Source organism: Chlorocebus sabaeus, chromosome 18, assembly GCF_047675955.1.
Source record: "Chlorocebus sabaeus isolate Y175 chromosome 18, mChlSab1.0.hap1, whole genome shotgun sequence".
Classification (NCBI taxonomy): domain Eukaryota; kingdom Metazoa; phylum Chordata; class Mammalia; order Primates; family Cercopithecidae; genus Chlorocebus; species Chlorocebus sabaeus.
In genome coordinates, this window is record NC_132921.1 from 70,943,790 (window position 1) to 70,966,314 (window position 22,525).

Consider the following 22,525-nt stretch of genomic DNA (forward strand, 5'->3'; position numbering starts at 1 on the left):
GATGCAGATATATTAATACTATTCAAATCTCCAATAAATAGTCAGGGTTTCATTCCAAAGCAGTGGTATCATACAGATTTCTATGCCATCTAACAGAAATCAAAACAGAAATGCACTAAAGCTCTAAGAACCCTCTTGCCGTCCCCAGTGTGTGCAGGTACTCTTTCCTGAGCTTCTCATTCAAGCCACTATGATCTGTGACCATGCGATTCTGGCAATCGGTGGTGCATTCCTTCTCCCCATTTATATAAACAATGGCTAAGTAGCACTGACACCAAATAATGCTGGCTTGATGGAGATGCAGCAGGAAATTAGGGAAGGATCACAGAGAACAGCTATAAGTACAAAGTGAAGATGATGCTAGGATCAGTACCCACCCTCACACTCCAGAGTCCAGATAATGTCACTGGCCCTCCGCAACATGGCCTCAAGTCCCGATCTTCTGCTCAGAATACTGTGTTGCTTGCTGCAGTGAAATGGTCCGATCAGAAACAAAGCACCTCTCCAAAAAGAAAAGGGAAGAGTTAATTATTCTTGATAAAGGGCTTTGTTTCCAGTAAGACTATTTCACTGCAGTGAGCTACATTAACATTGAGTCTACTAAATGGTCATATAGACAGAAGTGGGATTTACTTTTCCAGGCATTTCATATGACACTGATGTCACGAGGACAGGATGTGATGAAAACAATTACTTTATGCAAAAGGAAGAGCTAAAAAATCAGCAACAAACAGAACGTACAAACTAAAAGTGATCAGCTACAACTATTCCCCAATGAAAGACTTCTGATTCAAACTACTCTCACTTGGTAAATACTGAGTTTGTTACCTCAACAGCATCGCTGATTAAAGGCACAGAATCTTCTTGATTTATTTTACAATGTGGTGGCTCATTTATACCCAGTTCATCTTGCAAATCACTTCTCTTTTCTACATTGGTGGTCTCTTCATGTACATCCAGGCTGGAAGCACGCAGTGCAGCGGACAGCACTTCCACTTGTGCTACAGGCAAAATAAGGAAATGGACGAAGTGAGAACCACAACTGCAATATCCTTACAAGGCTGCTCTCCATTTGCATTGTACGTTATCAATGAAATGTATACTTTTTTGACACTGCAATCAAAAAGCTGGAAAAAAATTTCTACTGTGGTAAATCATTAGTCCTTCAAGAGAAAAAGTAGAAAACTAATATGCTTTCATGAGATTAAAAATGTTTATCTGCTACTGTACATTATTCTGCGTTAGTATGAAAAGAGAAATGCTATCTAGTTGCTGGAGCTGCCTCCAGCTTATTAAAAGGAGTCAATTTCAGTAAAAGTTAACTATGTTTTGGTAGTGCGTGAATCAAACTGACAAGTCTTACTTACTAAGCTATTTTAGCAGAAGAGCAGTCACACAAACCCTGCCAACATAAAACAATGGTAATTACAAAGATTCTTGTCACAGTTACATTTAAACATCTCATATCTTATTACTGCTTATTTCTCTCTAATTCTTTTTGAAAATGAGAATTGTATCTTCTCCCAAACACAACAATCCCAAAAGAGCACTGTCTTGCTTACAGCAAACCAAAAGGACAACTTACCAGGCAGGGGTTCAAAAATCTGGCAACTAGCATTGCCTACGTTTTGGGTTGCACCTTACTTACAAAGGTGATTCGAAATTAAGATAAGGCATTCTTCCTGCTCCCCAGATAAATCAGAAATTTAGCAAAAAATATTGCTTAGCATTTATTCCAAGTAACAATCCACTTCAATGTTCAAAATATGAACATTTTAAACAAAACAATCAGTAACTGTTTTATTAAGATAATCTATTAAGATGCAGCATTTATAAAATTTCTCATCTAAGTTTATTAAGTGTCTGACAATAGACATGCAAGAAACATACAGGATGAGGTTCTAGTCCATTAGGTCATTACTTGCTAACTTAAGAAAACTGAACGTGTTCACTCACAAAAAGTTGCGGTGGAATATTTTCATTATCTTCAGAATTTCAGCTGTAATTTTCACCAACCCTTTTAATCACTTCAGCCACTCCCTTTTGGGATCACTCCCAAGCCAAACCAAAACAGTACTCAAAATAGACTGTACAAGAAAGAAACGTTAAAACGTTTTGTCCCGTATAAAGTGCATGGTATGTGGGTGTGTGCGTGCATCATCCCCCATCCATTCTGTTCACTGGAAAGTGCAGGCACACCTTGTTTTATTGTACTTCGTAGATACTACACTTTTCCTTTTTTTTCTTTAAAGAGGTGAGGTCCCACTATTTTGCCCAGGTTGGAGTTACCTGCAGAAAGCTATTCACAAGGCATGATCATAGCTCACTGAAGCACTGAACCCCTGGGCTCAAGCAATCTTTCAGCCTCGGCCTCCTGAGTGGTTGGGACTACAGCCACACACCACCATGCCGGGCTTGATACTGTACTTTTTATAAACTGAAGGTCTGTGGCAAGCTTACATTTAGCAAGTTTATCAGTGCTATTTTTCCAACAGCATGTGTTTACTCTGTGCCTCTGTACTGCACGTTGGTAATTCTTGTACTATTTCCATCTTTTTCATTATTGTTATATCTGATATGGTGATCTGTGATCAGTGATCTTTGATATCACTATTGTAATTGTTTTGGGAGGTGCTAACTAGCTGTACAAGACAGACAAGACAGCAAACTTAAATGATAAATGTGTGTGTTCTTACAGCTCTACCAACTTTCTCTACACATCTCTCTCCTGTCTCCCTATTCCTTGAGACTCAACAATATTAAAATTGGGCCAATTAATAAATAACCCAACAGCAGCCCCTAAGAGTTCAAGTGAAAGGAAGAGTAACACATCTCTCACTTTAAATCCGAAGCTAGAAATGATTAAGCTTAGTGAGGAAGACATGTCAAAAGCCAAGAAAGCCCAAAAGCTAGGCCACTTGCATCAGTTAGCCAATTTATAAATGCAGATGGAAAAGTGCTTGAAGGACATTAAAGTGCTACTCCACACACACAAAGAAGAAGAAGGAACAACTTTATTGCTGATATGCAGAAAGTTCGAGTGGTCTGGACAGAAATCAAATCATCCACAATGTTCTCTTAAGCCAAAATCTAACTCAGAGCAAGGCCCTAACTGGCTTCAATTCTGTAAAGGCTGAGAGAGTTTAGGAAGCTGAGAAGAAGAGCTGAAAGTTAGCAGAGGTTGGTTCATGAGGTTTAAGGAATGGAGCCATCTCCATAACACAGAAGTGCAAGGTGAAGCAGCCAGTGCTTAGGTAAAGCTGCAGCAAGTTATTCAGTAGATCTAGCTAAAATTTCTTAAGCCACTAAGGTAGCTACACCAAACAACAGATTCTTTTTTTTTTTTTTTTTTTGAGATGGAGTCTTGCTCTGTCACCCAGGCTGGAGTACAGTGGTACAATCTTGGCTCACTGCCACCCCTGCCTCCTCAGTTCAAGCAATTCTCCTGCCTCAGCCTCCCTAGTAGCTGGAATTACAGGCATGCACCACCATGCCCAGCTAATTTTTGTATTTTTCGTAGAGACAGGGTTTCACCATATTGGCTAGGCTGGTCTCGAACTCCTAATCTCAGATGATCCACCCACCTAGGCCTCCCAAAGTTTTGGGATTACAGGCGTAAGCCACCGCGCCCGGCCCAGACTTTCAACACAGATAAAACAGTCTTCTATTGGAAGAAGATGCCATCTAGAACTTTCCTAGCTAAAGAGTCAATGCCTGGCTTCAAAGCTCAAAAGGCCAAGGTGACTCTTGTTAGGGACTAATGTGGCTAGTGACTTTAAGTTAAAACCAGGCCAGGAGTGGTGGCTCATACCTGTAATCCCAGCACTTTTGGGAGGCTGAGGTGGGTGGATTACCTGAGGTCAAGAGTGCAAGACCAGCCTGGCCAGCTTGGTGAAACTCTATCATACAAAAAAAAACATTAGCCAGGCATGGTGGTGTGTGCCTGTAGTCCCAGCTACTTGGGAGACTGAGGGAGGAGAATTGCTTGAACCTGGGAGACAGAAGTTACAGTGAGTTGAGATTGCACCACTGCACTCCACCCTGGGTGACGGAGTGAGGCGCTGTCAAAAAAAAAAAAAAAAAAAAAGCTAAAACCAACACTCATTTACTATTCCAAAAATCCTGGGGCCCTTAATAATTAAGCTCAATCTACTCTGCCTGTGCTCTGTCACTGGAAAAGTAAAGCCTGGATGAGAGCAGATCTGTTTACGGCAAGGTTTGCCAAGTATTTTAAGCCAACTGTTGAGACCTACAGCTTAGAAAAATATTCCTTTCAAATTATTACAGCTCACTGACAAAACACCTGGTCACCCAAGAACTCTGATAGAGGCGTACAAGGAGACAATGTTGTTTCCATGCTTGCTAACACAAAACCCATTCTGCAGCCCAAGGATCAAGAGGTAATTTCAACTTTCAAGTCTTATTTTTTCAGGAATACATTCTGTAAAGTTATAGCTGCCATAAGCAGTGATTTCTCTGATGGATCTGGACAAAGTAAACTGAAAACCTTCTGGAAAGGATTCACCACTCCAGATGCATTAGGAACATTCACGATTCATGGGAGGAGGTCAAAATATCAACATTAAAAGGAGTATGGAAGAAGGTAATTTCAACCCTCATAAATGACTTTGAAGGGTTCAAGACTTCAGTGGAGGAAGTAACTGTAGATAGGGTAAAAATAGCAAGAGAACTAAAATTAGGAGTGGAGCTTGAAAATGTGACTGAAATGCTACAATCTCATAATCAAACGTTTTTTGTTGTTTTAATTTTAGAGACAGAGTCTTCTTATGTTGTCCAGGCTGGAGTACGGTGGCTACTTATAGCACAATCATAACCACTACAGCCTTGAACTCCTGGTCTCAAGCAATTCTCCTGTCCTCAGCTGGAATCACAGGCACATGGTCACTACATCCGGCTCTCCTGACCAAACTTGAACAAATGCCTCTTAGGATGAGCAAAGAAAGTGGTTTCTCGAGATGGAATCTCCTCCTAGTGATGATGCTGTGAACACTGTCGAAATGACAACAAAAGATTTAGAATATTACATAAACCTATTGATAAAAGAGTGGTGGTGTTCGAGAAGATTGACTCTAATTTTTAAAGAAGATGTCTCCTGCAGGTAATATGCCAACAAACACCATTGCTAGCTATGGATAACTCTTTCATGAAAGGAAGAGTCCACTGACATAGTAAGCTTCTATGCTGTTTTATTTTCAGAAATTGCCACAGCCACCCCAGCCTTCAGCAATCACTGCCTTGACCAGTCAGCAGCCATCAACATTGAAGCAAGACTCTCCACGAGCAATGAGACTACAACTTGTGTAAGGCTCAGATGATCATCAGCATTTTTTAGTAATTTTTCAATGAAGGTGTGTACATTTTTTTTTTTTAGACAAAATGCTATCACACGCTTACTACAGTATAGTATAAACACAACTCTTATAAAATTCTGAGACCGGGTCTTCCTCTGTCACCCAGGCTGGAGTGCAGTAGTGTGATCATAGCTACTGAAATCTTAAAACCTAGGCTCAATTCTCCCACCTCAGCCTTTCGAGTGGCTGGGACTACAGGTGTGTGCAACCATGCCCAGCTACCATTCAAAATCTTTTTAGAGATGAGGGTCTTGCTATGTTGCCCAAACTGGTCTCAAACTCTTGGCCTTAAGCTGCCCTTCTGCCTCAGCCTCCCAGGTAGCTGGGATTACAGGTGAAAGCCACTGCACTTGACTGTAAACATAACTCTTTATGCACTGAGAAACCACAAAATTTGTATGACTCTACTGCAATATTTGCTTTTTTGCAGTGGTTTGGAACTGAACCAGCAATATCTCCAAGGTATGCCTGTTATTTGTATTGAACTCTCTCAACTGCAGCTAGTAAATTTACAGTACAAAGAGTATTAGGTATCTTCTGAAACACAAAGTCATATCAAGAAACTTGTATGCATGTACATGTAAATCTTTTTAAAAAACAACCTATGCATATTTCTTTTCACTTATTTACTGAAAGAAAAATTTAGAGCAATTCTTTCAATATTTCAATTAATATTTAAGTGACTAGTCTATGTCAGATAACTAGCAGGTACTATAATACAATGAGGGCTCCCAGAACCGGCTTAAGGACAACTGGTAATATTTTTTTCATATATGGTTTAAGAAAAGTAAGTTGAGTACGGTGGTTCATACCTGTAATCCCAGCATGTTGGGAGGCCAAGGCAGGCGGACTGCCTGAGGTAAGGAGTTCAAGACCAGCCTGGCCAACATGGTGAAACCAGTCTCTACTAAAAATACAAAAATTAGCTGGGCATGGTGGCACCACCTGTAGTCCCAGCTACTTGGGAGGCTGAGGCCAAAGAATCACTTGAACCCAGGAGGCAGTGGATGCAGTGAGCCGAGATGGCACTACTTCACTACAGCCTGGCGACAGAGTGAGACTGTGTCTCAAAAAAAAAAAAAAAGTAGCTGGGTGCAGTGGCACGTGCCTGTAATCCCAGCTACTCAGGAAGCTGAGGCAGGAGAACTGCTTGAACCCGGGAGGTAGAGGTTATTGTGAGCCAAGTTTGAGTGCCACTGAACTCCAGCCTGGGCGATAGAGCAAGACTCCATAGCAAAAAAAAAAAAAAAAAATCGGAGTCACTGAAGTTCAATAAACTTTAATAAACTTAAGTTGGTAAATAATAAAATTTAAACAGAAAGGTGAGAGCTGTAAAGACATTAAACACTCATCAGTGTTGACTATGCCTGCCGTGAACATTCTATAGTCTCTTCCTCCCCCATCCCCGAGACGGAGTCTTGCTGTCGGCCAGGCTGCAGTGCGGTGGAGCAATCAACACTCTATAGTCTTTCCATAAAAGAACGACTGCGTCTACTGCTATCTTATAAAAAGGTAGTAAGTCTCTGTGCAAAACAGTTAAGGCAGAGCCCAAACTTTAAAACTGTAAAGCACTGTTTGAGTGACTGAAAATTTCAAAGAGAGTGATTTATCAACAAATAAAATTACAGTAAGGAATGCAATGAGCCTACTGTAAATAAAAAATTTCCTGAAAATCAGATTAATTGTATTTATCAAGAGAATTTAGAAATACACGATAATGATGGTCATACTACCTTTTTCTTTTTTTAAATAGACAGGGTCTTACTTCGTTGCCCAGGCTGGAGAACTATCAGAGCATGATCCTTGGACACCATTTGAACTTACGAGGTCGAGGCTGCACAATTACAGCTCAGTGCAGCCTCAACCTCCTAAGCTCAAACGCTCTCCCACCTCAGTTTCCCAAGTTGCTAGGATTAAAGGCATGTGCCACCATGCCTGGCTAATTTTTCATTTTTTGTAGAGATGGGGTCTTACTATGTTGCCCGGTCTGGTCTCGACCTCCTGTTCTCAAGTGATTCTCCTGCCTCAACCTCTCAACGTGCTGGTGTTACAGGTATGAGTCACTGTGCCCCGTCCATAATACGTCATTAAATGGCAATTTTTTCTGAAATGAAATGTTTTAGACACTAATATTTTTAATCAATTTCAGAATAAAGAACTTGACTGACTTCCATACCTTTAACATCTGGATCATCAATGTGGGGCTCTAGATTTTCTATCATTTCTTCCAGTTCCTTTCTGGTGGCCATGGTGATGTTTGGAGAACTGGGCACAGGGCCTTCAGATGCTTCCTCTGGTCCCTCTGGGCTGGGTTTTCCCCCAGAGTTCTGTTCAAGCTCTATGTCTAGATCTATTTCAGGAAGAGGAGTCCTCCAGAAATGGAAGGAGTTATACAATTCCTGATCTAAGAGAGCTGAATCTTGTGAACTGGTGCCAACCTCTGGTCGCAACATAGATTTGTAGTTACCAGGTTTTTTATCATTCTCATTACTAGCTGCTTCCTGGTGAGATTCTGAGGACAAAGTACAAAGTAAAGAGCTGTCCAGTGCAACACTAATTTCACCTAGAGGCTTCCCGGATGCCTCAGCAGCATGGTCTTCCAACGTGTTTTCCAGTATGACACTGGAATTACTAACACTGAGATCTGAAGGAGTATCCTCTGGCCTGACTTGTACATCCTCTGGGGCTTCTTGATCTCTGGTCCTTTTATTGTTTTATTTGGTGGAAAAAAAAATATGAAAGGATAATTACTTTAAAAAAATGATGAAAGATATTACATATAGCATTTAGACAAGTTAAACATTAAAAATTATGGATTATCTGCACAAATTGAGTTTATGTATATTATTTACAATGCTTCTTTCTCCATCAGCTGTTCTGTGTTCAAAGATGTAAATACCTGTTAAGTGTAAGTCTAGATAGTCAAGCAATATGTATTAGTTAGAGAAGGTAACATTTAAGAATCCTGGGATTCTATAATACCATGCGAATTTCAATAATAAATAACTAAAGTAGTGGAAACAGAAATTCGTACAATCATTTTAAGATACATAACAATATTTAAATTATTTTATTTTTAGGATTACTTGTATTGCCTCTCTACTCCAATGACATATTGAAAAGCTGAGACCTAAAGCCTATTTGCTTACATTACACAAGGAAAATTTTTAAAAAAATTTTTAGATAGTAGTAGGAAAGATACTTATTTGCTATCTCACAAAATATATTAAAATCTGCTTGAATGTAAATATTACTTCTGTTTCTTCTAAAATACTCATCTCTACTCCCCAAGGTTTTCCTAAAATGAGGTCATAACTTAATTGATAAGGACAGATGGTACAAATTCATTAAAGTCCACTGATTACTGCCATCTATGATCTAAAGTACGACTGCAAGTGTTATTGCTTGATTCAATTAAATTTAACAAGCATTTACTGAGCACCTACTAAGAGCCAGGAAATGAAATCAGTATTGAGGATTCAAATGTGAATGAGATGTAGCTCTTGCTCTTGAGATTACAATTAGAGGCAAACAAAAAAAGTGAACATACATCAGCAAATTGCTGCTAGACAGGGTGGTAAGCACAGATGCATGCACACTGAACACAGGAGGAGATGGGAGTGAAGATTAAAAGGCCTTCAAGAAAATGACATGAGTTGTGCTCAGAAGAACCAATACATGTTTATGGGGCTAAGGGGAAGAAAAAAGCATCCAAAGGAGAAACAGTACATGCAAAGGCCGGAGTGGCACACAAGGTGCGATGCATTCAGGAATCAGCAATGAGGAAATGATCGATGACAAGGATGAAAGACATCACAGGAAACACTGTATTCCAGAACAGCAGACCTCCGGAGTTCATCCTGGACCACAGGAAATCATGTAGAAGTTAAGGAAACTGTTGATAGATCTGTTGTTTTAGAAAGACCATTCTGGAGGAAGTGTAGAAAATGAGAGGTAAGACAGGAGGCAGGAATTACAGATGCGCAGGTGAAAAGTGATGATGTTCTGATGGAGGTAGTGTCTTCAGGACTACACAACAACACACTCAAACAGCAGCAAAAACCAACAGGACTTTTCCACTTACTGCATGCTGCAGGTAACAAATAACAGTTTCACAAGAAAGCTAACGGGTTCAGGTTGAGATAGGCTGAGTTAGCTACCCATGTTGGGTTCCAGGTGGTGATATCTATGAGAAAGAGGTAAAGACTGAGACAGAGGTGGAGGTCATCAACTCAGATGTGTGGGGCTGACACATGCAGAGGCAGCAAATATTAATAAAGAATAACACAACAACTGCACAGAATAACAAAGAGTGAAGGCATTCTTCCTGTATAAAAGCATAACGAGCATATTTTTAGGCTGAGGAGAATAGGTTAAAAGAGATGAAGGAACTGGAGACACAGAGATTGATGGAATAACTGATAAAGCAATGTCTTTCTGAGAAGAGGAAAGAATATGGGCTTCAAAAACACAGAGGAACAGATTAAACAGGTGAAGAGACATTGCTTCCAAAAAAACATGAAAGGGAAATAAGGATGGCTGAATACGTAGGCAAATTCGTAAGATGAATACAGAAAAAAGTATCTGTGTGCCTTTAAATACACATAAAAAAGATGCTTAACGGGAGACTTAAAAGGACTGTGCAAAAGGAGGGTGATGTTAATACCTATGTGGGCTCCCAGTTCAACAGTCACCATCTACATTCTCATGAAATTAGGAAGTTCCCTCTCACCATAATGCTCACTGTTTTAAAAACCATATTTTCACAAACAGGTGATTATTTTTTAAAATACTGATGAACAAAAACATATTTGTTAAGTCATCTGAAAACATAACACATTGTGACTGCATTTTAAATTCTGGTATTTTTCTTCTATTCTTGTAACTACAATATATATAGTATGCATATATAATACAATTATTTACAAGTGTGAGGAAACCAGACTTTAAGTTCTTACTCTCACACTGGCACTACATTAATATAAAACTCTGAGCCTTTTAATGACTTCTAGGATTCCTCACTTATTCCTTATTCATAAAAATGAGGAGTTGACCTAGATAACCTGTAAGATGGTTTTCTCTCTCCCAAAGGAGCTCCTGAAACTAGTGCTATTATGTAAAATAAATGTGTCTTCTATACATCTATGAATTACATATTTCCTATTTTGTCCATATTAAAAAATACATAATTTTCCCTTTTGTTATAAAGAACATTAGTGGGCCAACTGGTAAAATTCAATAAAGGCTACAGATTAGCTAACAGTATTGTATCAATGTTAATTTCCTTTTTTTTTTTTTTTTTTTTTTTTTTTTGAGACGGAGTCTTGCTCTGTAGCCCGGGCTGGACTGCAGTGGCCGGATCTCAGCTCACTGCAAGCTCCGCCTCCCGGGTTTACGCCATTCTCCTGCCTCAGCCTCCGGAGTAGCTGGGACTACAGGCGCCCGCCACCTCGCCCGGCTAGTTTTTTTTTTTGTATTTTTAGTAGAGACGGGGTTTCACCGTGTTAGCCAGGATGGTCTCGATCTCCTGACCTCGTGATCCGCCTGTCTCGGCCTCCCAAAGTGCTGGGATTACAGGCTTGAGCCACCGCGCCCGGCAATGTTAATTTCCTAATTTTGGTAACTGGACTACAGTTACATATTAATATCTGTGCTTTAAGGAAATACATACTATTTTAAAAAGGTAAAAAGAATATCATGTCTAAAATGTATTCTCATAGAGTTCAGAAAAAAAGAATAAAGCAAATATGGTAAAACAGTATTTGGAAAATCAAGATGGATATATGAAATTCTTTGTGATATTCTTGCAAAATTTCTGAAATCATTCAAACTAAAATTTTAAATTTATAATAAGATACTGTTCAGAAAGGGGGAAGAGAAGAGCAAATGGATAAAACTTGTAAGACCTCATATGTACTAATAAATATAATGAACTTCTGTTTTTGTTTATTCTTTTTTTAAGAGACAGGGTCTTACTCTGTAGCCCAGGCTGGTGTAAAGTGGTATGATCATAGCTCACTGCAGCCTCAAACTCCTGGGCTAAAGCGATCCTCCTGCCTCAGCCTCCCAAAGTGATGGAATTACAGGGGCTTGAAGTTCCTTGATCACTATCTCAGCTTGGTGTTAAAATTAAATTTTAATATTCTCAGCTGCAAAAATGAACGGAGAATGGTCAAATAACTGTTTGTCTGATAAATGTAAACTTGTTAGTTTGTCCAAAGTTAATACTCTTAGAATGAAACTAGAAGACGAAGTTTTCCCTAGTACAGTATTAAATTCTGGATAGAACTATAGCATGCATGGCTTCAAAAATGTCAAAAGTATAAATTCTCTAAATTCGAATTTTTCCTGGTAAAGTATAATAGTCAATGCAAAATCAAGCTGTCCAATACTAAAATTCTGATATTCCTAATTGTCAGACTTTGAAAAGCTATTGTGCAAGACAAATTTTTTTTTGAAAACTGAGGCCCTTTGTGACTCTGTATAATGAGAATTACCCTGTCTCCTAAGAGACGTAGGTATCAAGAGCACCAGAGGACAGTACAGAAACTACCTACTTAAGGAGGAATCTAAGTGTCTTTTTGTGCCTACATAAGTTTGCAATTAATACCCTCAGAGTTCCTTACTAGAGACTACGGGCCAAGAAAATTAATTACAGGTATTTCAAGGAGAAAATGACTTGTAGAACATCTGGCTAAAGAGGCATTGTATCCTGAGATAAAAGCAAACACATTCCAGGATACACCTTCCAAGTACTGTGAATTAACTCAACGAAGTTTTAGCATTCATGAAATATTTCCAAATTTGTGCTAATATTTTTTTTTTCATATAGTTAGCATTAACCTAAACTGGAAAACCCCACCAAAAGTGGTTTAGTTACTTCAGATTTTTGAGGTCAAATCCATATTTTCCTAGAATAATTCATTCAGGATTAATATGTGCACCAAAGGGCAAGTCCCAGCAGAGACAATGGGAGGAGCTGGATGCCACAATGCATGGCCGGGAGGCTACTGATGATAGATGCCAATATGTAGCCAAAAGCATAGGATTAAAATAGTGCTCACAGCGCTACTGATGACAAAGATAAAAGCTCTGTACTTCCTGGACAAGTCAGTGAGTCTAAGACAGGACTTTGTTAAACGAGGGTATGGATGGAACAAGAAGCTTCCCAGACAGCAGCAAGTACAAAAACAGGGAGAATTAAGAGAACATGGTGCATTCAGAAAACAATGTGATAAGGAATGCTTATTTTACATACTTTCAAAATGCAGATTTGAGTATTTCAACTCTGTTTCTGTGAAGCAAGGCTTTATCAGCACTTTCTTTTTTATTGTTTTTGTTTTTGAGACAGAGTCTCGCTCTGTCGCCCAGGCTGGAGTGCAGTGGCCGGATCTCAGCTCACTGCAAGCTCCGCCTCCCAGGTTTACGCCATTCTCCTGCCTCAGCCTCCCGAGTAGCTGGACTACAGGCGCCCGCCACCTCACCCGGCTAGTTTTTTGTACTTTTTAGTAGAGACGGGGTTTCACCGGGTTAGCCAGGATGGTCTCGATCTCCTGACCTCGTGATCCGCCCGTCTCGGCCTCCCAAAGTGCTGGCATTACAGGCTTGAGCCACCGCGCCCGGCCTATCAGCACTCTCAAAGAAGCATTAATAGCCTGATCCAGGGTGACTGAAAGATCTGATGTGTAAGTCAGATGTTTGGAATCAATACATGCTTCAAACAGTAATGAAGTGATAGTAAATGTTTCTAGGGTCAGATGAAACACTATACAATAAACAGTGGTGGAAATATGTTGCCAAAAACCTTCTTACTTTGTAAGACATTTGTTTGAAAATCCTGAATCTAAGAAACTGAGAGAACTTTAAGGACAGGAACTAAGTTCTATCTTTCCACTTAAAGTTTCTGGTTCTTAGTAGGTGCTCAGTTAACTTTTGCATAATCAATCAATCTTAACACCACAACAGTTTAAGATAGCTTAAGACAAATGCCAGTGTGCTATCTAAGGGAGGGCAAACAAACTAATGGTTCTGAGATTTAATAATATACAGTACTACTTCTTTATAAAGACAGAATGTCAAACTGTGCAAAAGCTTTTACAATGTAAAAGCTTTTACATAACTCCTTCCTTAGCCAGGAATGCTCTCTTCCCCCTACCATATCATTAACATAATTTAATAAGCTCTAATAATATTACTGAAGATCAGCAATACAAGTAGTATCGCCTGGACATTAAGACATACCTTATTACAATGGAAGAAGAATCAAGAAATTAAACTACCTTTAAATAGCTCTTGCAATAATGCTACACACCGGTAGACAGCAAACATGGCCTTGATAGGCACACTGTTCAGGTCAGTGAAGTTTTACTGGAACACAGCCAAGCTTGTCCATTTATGTAATGTCTATGGCTGCTTATACACTGCAAAGGCCGAGTGAGTAGTTGTGAAAGAGAAGAAAGTTTACCAACTCGTCCTATATAATTCTCTGTAATTTATAGTTTGACTTACTAGACCCATTTCAGATTTTAAAACAAAAGTTACGTAAGTCTTCAGTATACACAAGTAATTTGTTTAAGTATGCTGATTTCAAAAATGAAAAATAGGTAACATTCCCCACCCACCATCATCACTTTTGTCAAACTCCTTGCAGCACCTGTTTTCAAAAAAAACTGACAGACTTTGCTTGCTAGGAAAACAGGTTTGAGTGATTTTCTTCCTTTACAAAAAACAGTACCTCAGGTTTGTTTGGCTATTCAGCAGGACAGTAGGAGAACGGGCAAAAAGGTAAAACAAGGCAGCAGAGAAGAAAGAAGAACTGCCAAATCAAAACACCAAGAAAGCAAATAGCACAGTATCAAGACCTACAGAAGAAAATGTCCATTAGCATCATGACAAGGGAGGGAAAAGACACTATGGTAACTCAAGCATTATAGCAGGGACTGTTTCAAAAACTTGTACAAGTGCATAACTGTAAAAGTTTGTGTACATTTCCCACATACTAATAAGTTAGGCTTGAATTAGTTTTTCCCCTAAATATATATTATAATAAATTCTAAAAATTTAAATTTAATAGAAAATTTTTGATCCAAAAACATTTAAAAATAAAAATCCCAGTTGACTCTTTAAGCTTTATTTAAAACTCTGGTTTCCCTATGAGACTGATATACTTAAAACTGATATACTGGCTAATAAATACACTAAATTGGTGTTAATCATTCCAATGCTTTCTCCTTAAACTGACAGATTACAATCTCCATTGACAGAGAATCCAAGATGCACAACTAAATTATTTGACAGAAAAGGACAATAAAACCTATTCCTAAACTAAGTTTTACTCCTTAAAAAACAAAAAACAAAATATTACACAGTGTATAACAATTACCCTGTATATTGTAGATATCAATGAATGACTGACTAGGTAAATAATGTTTTAAATAAACGTTTTTTTTAAAAGTCATAATCTATTATTTAGAGTTTCCTACGTGCCAGGCAACTACCTAATTGTGTTACATGCATCTATTCATTCGATAGGTAACCAAAGAGATACTTAACAAACAAATGCACTTAAAAAAAAGCTCTATAAAAATATTCACCAATTTTTATATTCAAGAGAAATAGCAAACTATCAAAAAAATAACATTTTTTGCAGAATAGTGGAAATCATGTTTAAAAGCAGTACAATTAGAAAACAAAGTTTTAAAATTATACCTATATTTGTTTTCTACTGACATCTCTTCTGAACTTTTGCTTTCTTCTTTAAAATACTGGCCTGAGCTAGATGGATTAGCAAAAGTAGATATGAAAGGCCCCAGAGACTGAAACGCTGCTTGGCGAACCTAGGAAGAGAAAAAGGACAACTTAATAAAAAGAATTATACACACACACATTATATATATTTAATAATCTACTTTCAAATGCCAAAGTACGTTTAGGATAATAATAAAGCTTTTCTAAAGGAAGCCCAAATTCAGAAGTTTAGCTAGGACTGAAAAATTCTTACAAGCTATTTTCTCTGGCTGGGCGCAGTGGCTCATGCCTGTAATCCCAGCACTCTGGGAGGCCGAGCTGGGCAGATCGCTTGAGTCCAGCAGTTTGAGACCAGCCTGGGCAACATGGCGAAATCCAGTCTCTATAAAAAATACCAAAGTTAGCAGGACATGGTGGCGCATGTCTGTGGTCCCAGCTACTCGGCAGGGCCTGAGGTGGAAGAAGCACATGAACCCGTGAGGCTACGTCTGTAGTAGGCCGTGATCACACCACTGCACTCCAGCCCGGGTGACAGAGCAAGACTGTCTAAGAAAAGCCCCCAAACACCACACACATCAAACAAACAAACAAATCCCTATTTGCTCTTTTTTACTTTCAATTATTTTTAACCTCTCTTGAATGTTTGAACCATGATAATCTAAGTATGAGATACTATAAAACATTTGCATGGAACAAAACTAAAGAAAGTCCTGCTGTGTTCTCAAGAACAAAAAGAATAAGGAAAACCAAGAGTGCCACAAAGAACATAAAAATCAATAAAGTCAACAAAATGTGATAAATACATTTAATGTTTTCAGGTAGGAAAGACTTTAATTTGTTCACTACAAGGAAGCAAGACAGATGTACCAGAAATATAATGTTAACTTAAAATATATGTCACAAAGATCTCGAAGCATAAACTACTGTTCTCGATGACTGTCTCGTTTGGGGGTGATAAAAAAGTTATAGAATTTCACTTCATGTCATATTTTTGAAAACGAGAGGTTTTATGGAAGGAAGGATGGATGGACACAATCAGAAAAAGGCAACAACAATGGGAAAACTGGTATGTTACTAAAACCTTGACTTTGCCACACACCAATTTCCCTGAAGTTTAGCATTCCTTTTCCTTTGAGGCAGGTCTCGCTCTGTTGTGGAGGCTGGAAAACAATGGTGCTACCATGGCTCACTGCAGCCTCAAAATCCTTGGCTTAAGTGATCCTCCAACCTCAGCCTCATGAATAGTTGGGGCCTACAGGCATGTGCCACTACATCCAGTTATTTTTTTTTTATTGCAGAGACAGGGTCTTGCTATGCTGCCCAGACTGGTCTTGAACTCCTAGCCTCAAGCAATCCTCCCACCTCTGCCTCCCAAAGTGTTAGGATCATAGGTGTGAGTCACTGCTCCCGGCTAGCATTCCTTAAAAAAAAAAAAAAAAAGGCATAATACCTTTTTCAAGTTTAAGATAATTATATAGTAAGCATGATTTTTACAAAAGCAAATAAATGTAAAGCATATCTATTATTAGTATTTACTTACTCTTGGAGAAGCATATATAAGAAATGACTCAATTGGTTTTTTAAAAAGGCTAGAATTATATACATGAGAGAGAAAAGAATAGCTCATATGTGTGTAAACTAAGGCTTTTTCTCCTCTTCGTAAGTCACCAAACATTACTTCCATAAAAGGATAAAAGGTCACTTCTAACACTGTATGCATGAATTTAATCTTCTTTGAATATTGTTAAATCTCTGAGCTTGTTCCCAATAAAGGACATAGAAAACATAATTTATCTAAATCATTAGTTTACCTTGTTGTTAGATTAGAATGAAAAAAGTTTAATGTGGAGGACAGATATACCTTAGAGTGTCTAGTAAGAGTTAATTAAATCCTACTATTAATCTACCTCCTTGATTTCACAAAAACAGAAACTGGAATCCAGATAAAATGACTTCTTCAATGTTACCCTATAGTTACAATGAAATCAGGACTAAAGTCCAATTTTAACTCTCCAACACACCCCACTGCCTGTAATTGAGTAATTTTCCAACACTATAAAAATATATCTACTTTGAGGCCGGGCGCGGTGGCTCAAGCCTGTAATCCCAGCACTTTGGGAGGCCGAGACGGGCGGATCACGAGGTCAGGAGATCGAGACCATCCTGGCTAACACGGTGAAACCCTGTCTCTACTAAAAATACAAAAAAAAAAAAACTAGCCGGGCGAGGTGGCGGGCGCCTGTAGTCCCAGCTACTCGGGAGGCTGAGGCAGGAGAATGGCGTGAACCCGGGAGGCGGAGCTTGCAGTGAGCTGAGATCCGGCCACTGCACTCCAGCCTGGGTGACAGAGCAAGACTCCGTCTCAAAAAAAAAAAAAAAAAAAAAAAAAAAAAAAAATATATATATATATATATATATATATATATCTCTACTTTGAGCTATTCCTCAAAATAAACTGACTTTAAGCTACTGCTTTTACTAGTTTCAATGACTTTAAGAAATAAACAACTAATGATTTTAAACAAAGGTTCTGGAAACCACTAAAAAACCCATAAGTCACTCAAAGAATAAATATTAAAGAATTTCAGAAATAAAATTAACTTTTAATCCAATTTTAACTTTTGAGAAGAGATAATACAGTAGATTATAACCTTCCCCAAATGGCTTAACATTGTTCAGACAAAAGACTATCTTGCCTTTTTTTTGCAACTAAATAGGCATAGTTTTTACGCGCGCGTGCACGCGTGTGTGTGTGTGTGTGTGTAAAATAGGCATAAGATACATATTTTTCTCAGACAGGTGCAGCATATATAGTCTCCCTCTGTATCCACAGGTTCAGTGGGTTCAACTAATTGCACATTGAAAACATAGTTAGATCCATGATGGTTGTGTCTGTACGGAACAAGTACAGACTTTTTTCCTTGTCATTATTCCCTAAATAATACAGAACAACAATTACTTACATAGCATTTATGCTGTATTAGATATAAGTAATCTAGAGATGATTTAAAGTGTACAGGAGGATGTGCATAGGTTACATGCAAATACTATGCCATTTTATATCAGAGACTTTTGAGTATCCTCAGATTTTGGTATCCACAAGTGGTCCTGGAACGAATCCTCCATGGATACCAAGGAACAGCTGTACATCTCTAAAATGACTGACACATCCATATTCTCAAATTAATAGGAACTAATGCATGTTATCAATCCAAACAATGACCAAATACATAGCTTCACCAAGAAAACTTTAAGTAAGCTATGCTAATCTTTTCTAACAAGCCGATACAGGATATGACAAAAACATTAATATAATATCAAGGCTTAAGAGTCTTGCCCTCTACGTCAATTTTGTTTTGGGAATGAATATGCAAAGGTCCTGAGACTGATCTCTGCCAAGACCGTGTGAGGCGCTCAGCTGACCCACTTCCCAGTGAAGTGAAAATTATAAAACAATAATTCAAAGCCCCTGGAAATGACCCTAGGAGCAAGCAGCAAATGAAGGGATATCAATTCCAGAAAACTGACAAAATGTCGTACACATCCTAAAAAAGCTGAGACTCTATTTTTGTTTTCTTTTTTGAGACAGAGTCTCGCTCTGTCGCCCAGGCTGGACTGCAGGGGCGCGATCTTGGCTCACTGCAAGCTCCGCCTCTCTGGTTCACGCCATTCTCCTGTCTCAGCCTCCAGAGTAGCTGGGACTACAGGCGCCCGCCACCACGCCCGGCTAGTTTTTTGTATTTTTAGTAGAGACGGGGTTTCACCGTGTTAGCCAGGATGGTCTCCATCTCCTGACCTCGTGATCCACCCTCCTCAGCCTCCCAAAGTGCTGGGATTACAGGCGTGAGCCACCGCGCCCGGCCGACCATTTCCTCCTTTACCTCCAGTGAGGTGAGGTATGAGACTGCAGTGTGCTGTAGCCAAGCACACGGGTCTGCTCTCCTGCAGCTCCTGGGCACAGGCTGCTTTGCTCCAGCTACCTGATGCTGAGGCCCAGTCCTGAGTGACAGCAGCTGAGGGGTGAGGCTCCTTTCTTCCACCCTCCTTTGGGTGTGGCACACTGAAAAGGCTGGGGCTCCAAAAGCCATTGGTCTAGCTCACAGGGTGGAGAGTCCTCACCAGGAGAAAGAAGCCAATGGAACCTCAGGCTGCTGTCCTTCCATACCCACCAAGCCCCTGTATGCCAGCGTGACTGTGGGCAGACCCAAAGCTGTACCTCCTAGAATGGGGAAATAGTCTTCACCCAAGCATTCCAGCCAGTCACTAAACAAGCAAATCATGGTAACAAGCCCCACGGGGGAGCGAGGACAGCCAGTATCAACGTTTCTACATATATTATCTAAAATGTTCAACTCTCAACAAAACATTACAAGGCAGGCAAAAAAAAAAAAAAAAAAAAAAAATCCATACATTAGGGGGATAAAAGAGACAGGCAACAGAAACTGATTGTGAGAGCAATCAGATTTCAGACTTAAAAAAAGACTTCAAAGTAGTTATTATAAACATGTTCAGAGAACCGAAGGAAATGATGATTACAGAAGTAATGGGAGGTATGGGGACAGTGCTGCATCAACTAGAGTATAACATCAATAAAGAGAAATTATAAAAAAGAACCAGATGGAAATTCTACAGCTGAAAAGTGCAATGACTAAAATAAAGTCAATACATGAGCTCAACAGTAGATCTGACCTGGCAGAACAAAGAATTGATCTACTGAAGATAGATCAATAGAGATTATGCAAGCCGAAGAATAGAGAGGGGAAAAAAATGAGGAAAAATGAAAAGAGCCTCAAAGAACTGTAGGCCACCATTAAGCACATTAACATATATACAATAGGAATATTACAGGGAGAGAAGAGAAAGAAAAATATTTGAAGAAATGTTGGCTCAAAATTTTTCACATGTATAGAAAAACGTAACTTACATAACTAGGAAGTTCAATCAACTCAACTCCAAGTAGTATAAACTAAAAGAGCTGCACATACGGATACATCACAGTAAAAATTCTGAAAGTCAAAGGCAAGGAGAAAAATCCAGAAAGCAACAAGAGAAAAATGACACACCCCTTACAAGGGAGCCCCAATATGATTAACAGCTGACTCCTCAGCAGAAACAGAAGAGGTCAGAGGCAGTGGCATAACACACCCAATCTCACGTTAAGCAAAGCTGTCTTTCAAAATTGAAGGTGAAATAAAGACATTCACAGATAAATGAAAACAGTTGTTTGCAGAACTACATTAACAAGAAATTCTAAAATTAACTTTTTCAGGTTGAAAGCCATTTACCCCAGATGATAATTCAAAGAAGGAAGGAAGACCTCTAATCCATAACCTAACCTTCCGCCTAAAGAAGCAAACTAAAAGCAAGCAGAAGTGAGAATAAAGATTAAAATGGAAATTAATGAATAATAGAAAAATAGAGAAAACCAATGAAACCAAAAGTTGGTTCTTTAAAAAGCTCAACAAAACGGACAAACCTTTAGCAGACTGGCCAAGAAACAGAGACAAGATTCAAATTACTCATATAGGAAATGAAAGAAGAGGCATTACTACTGACATTACAGAAATTAAAAGATGATAAAGGAATCCTACGTACAATCATATACCAACAAAATTAAGTAACTTAGATGAAATGTACAACATTCCTAGAAAGATAGAAACTATGAAAACTGACTCAAGAAAAAAACATACAACAGACCTATAACAAGTGAAGAGATTGAATTAGGAATTTTAAAACTATCGGCAAAGAAAAGCCCAGGCCCAGACGGCTTCACCACTGAACTCAACCAAACATTTAAGGAATAATCAATACCAATTCTTCAAAAACTCTCCTCAAAAATAGTAGAGGAGGGAACATTTCCTAACACATTTTATAAGACGATTATTACTCTGACAAAACCAGACAAAGGCACCATAAGAAAACTACAGACTAATATCTCTCATGATATGGACACAAAAATCCTCAACAAAATACTGACAAACTGAATCCAGCAACATATAAAAAGAGTTATACACTATGACCAAGTGGGACTTACTCCAAAGACGCAAGTGGTTTAACATCTAAAAATTAATTAACATAATACAACATGCCAATTAAATAAAAATCAACAGGACTTAAAGTTGTAAAGAAATTTTTGTCCTGTTACAAAAAAACATAAAAACTGTTAATATAGGAGTCTTTCTACTGTCTATTCCTAAAAGTATAAAAAATAATATATCTTAAATTATAAGTTATTTCTTATGAGGTCAAAATTATGATTGCTTTAAAATGGACACAAATGTATTATTTTACAAAAGTGATAATCAAAACCCTACCCAACGTGAAGGATCACTGATCAAATTAATAAAAAGTGCTGATAATTTGGTCCGTCGGATTTCTTGACATGTTGCACATGAAACTGCCATGAAGCATTCAGCACACGCCTTTCGGACTCCCCATACATTATCAGAACAAAGCTGGAAAAATCTGGGCAGCTATGTGAAAAGGAAAGAGTCTTGTTAGTTGGATAAAGATAGCAGATTTCATTAGTTACTTCGCTTTCATTTTCTGCTTTGTTTTTTTTTGTCTGTTTGTTTGTTTTGAGACAGAGTCTCACTCTTTTGCCCAGGCTGGAGTGAGGTGGTGTGGTCTCGGCTCACTGCAAACTCCGCCTCCCGGGTTTAAGCGATTCTCCTGCCTCAGCCTCCCAAGTAGCTGGGATTACAGGCGTGTGCCACCACGTCCAGCTAATTTTTGTATTTTTAGTAGAAATGAGGTTTCGCCATGTTGGCCAGGCTGTTCTCGAACTCCTGACCTCAGGTGATCCACTCACTTTGGCCTCCCAAAGTGCTAGGATTACAAGTGTGAGCCACCATGCCTGGCCTCAGTATTTTAAATATTGGATTGCCTTAAAAAGTAGGCTCTATTCGTATTTATACTCAACAATTTTCAATAAATCACATCTAATTTATAACTCAACTGGCTATGCAAAAGCACTCTCAACAATCATAGCTTAATGTTATACAAGCGCTTACCCCTGAGCTTAATTATTTTGCATAAGAGATGGCTTCAGAAACTCTTTAGGTATGGTGCCTTATACATCAAGTATATGCATCTTGTGTACTACTTAAAACTAACTTGCTATACATTTAATATGCCATCAACATTCTTGAGGGTTGCAACAAAATTAAAGATTCAATTGAACAAGAATTGATTTGCTTAACAGAAATGGAAGAGGTAAAAACAGATCAATGGTTTTGAAACATATCTATATTTTTAATAAATATCAAAAATATAATTCAAATGCCCAGATTACAGATATTTAAACTTCTAAATTCAAAGTTATTATCTTTCTGGTTTATATTCATGGAATTGTGTTAATAAAACTTTGCAGTAAATGTGTGCATTTCAAACTTTATGTACTACTT

General features: G+C 38.5%; 1 protein-coding gene across 3 annotated transcripts in view; it reads right to left on the reverse strand.

Moving 5' to 3' along the window:
- The window catches only part of PPP4R1 (protein phosphatase 4 regulatory subunit 1), a 72,037-nt gene that overhangs the window by 15,798 nt on the left and 33,714 nt on the right, over positions 1-22,525 (reverse strand). For all 3 annotated transcript variants that reach the window (XM_007974662.3, XM_007974660.3, XM_007974661.3), the window contains exons 9-12: positions 21,434-21,592; positions 15,081-15,208; positions 7,549-8,075; positions 829-1,001 (exon numbers count right to left, since the gene is read on the reverse strand). In XM_007974662.3, the coding sequence (XP_007972853.3) occupies positions 829-1,001; positions 7,549-8,075; positions 15,081-15,208; positions 21,434-21,592 (987 nt within the window). The remainder of the gene's footprint in view (positions 1-828; positions 1,002-7,548; positions 8,076-15,080; positions 15,209-21,433; positions 21,593-22,525) is intronic.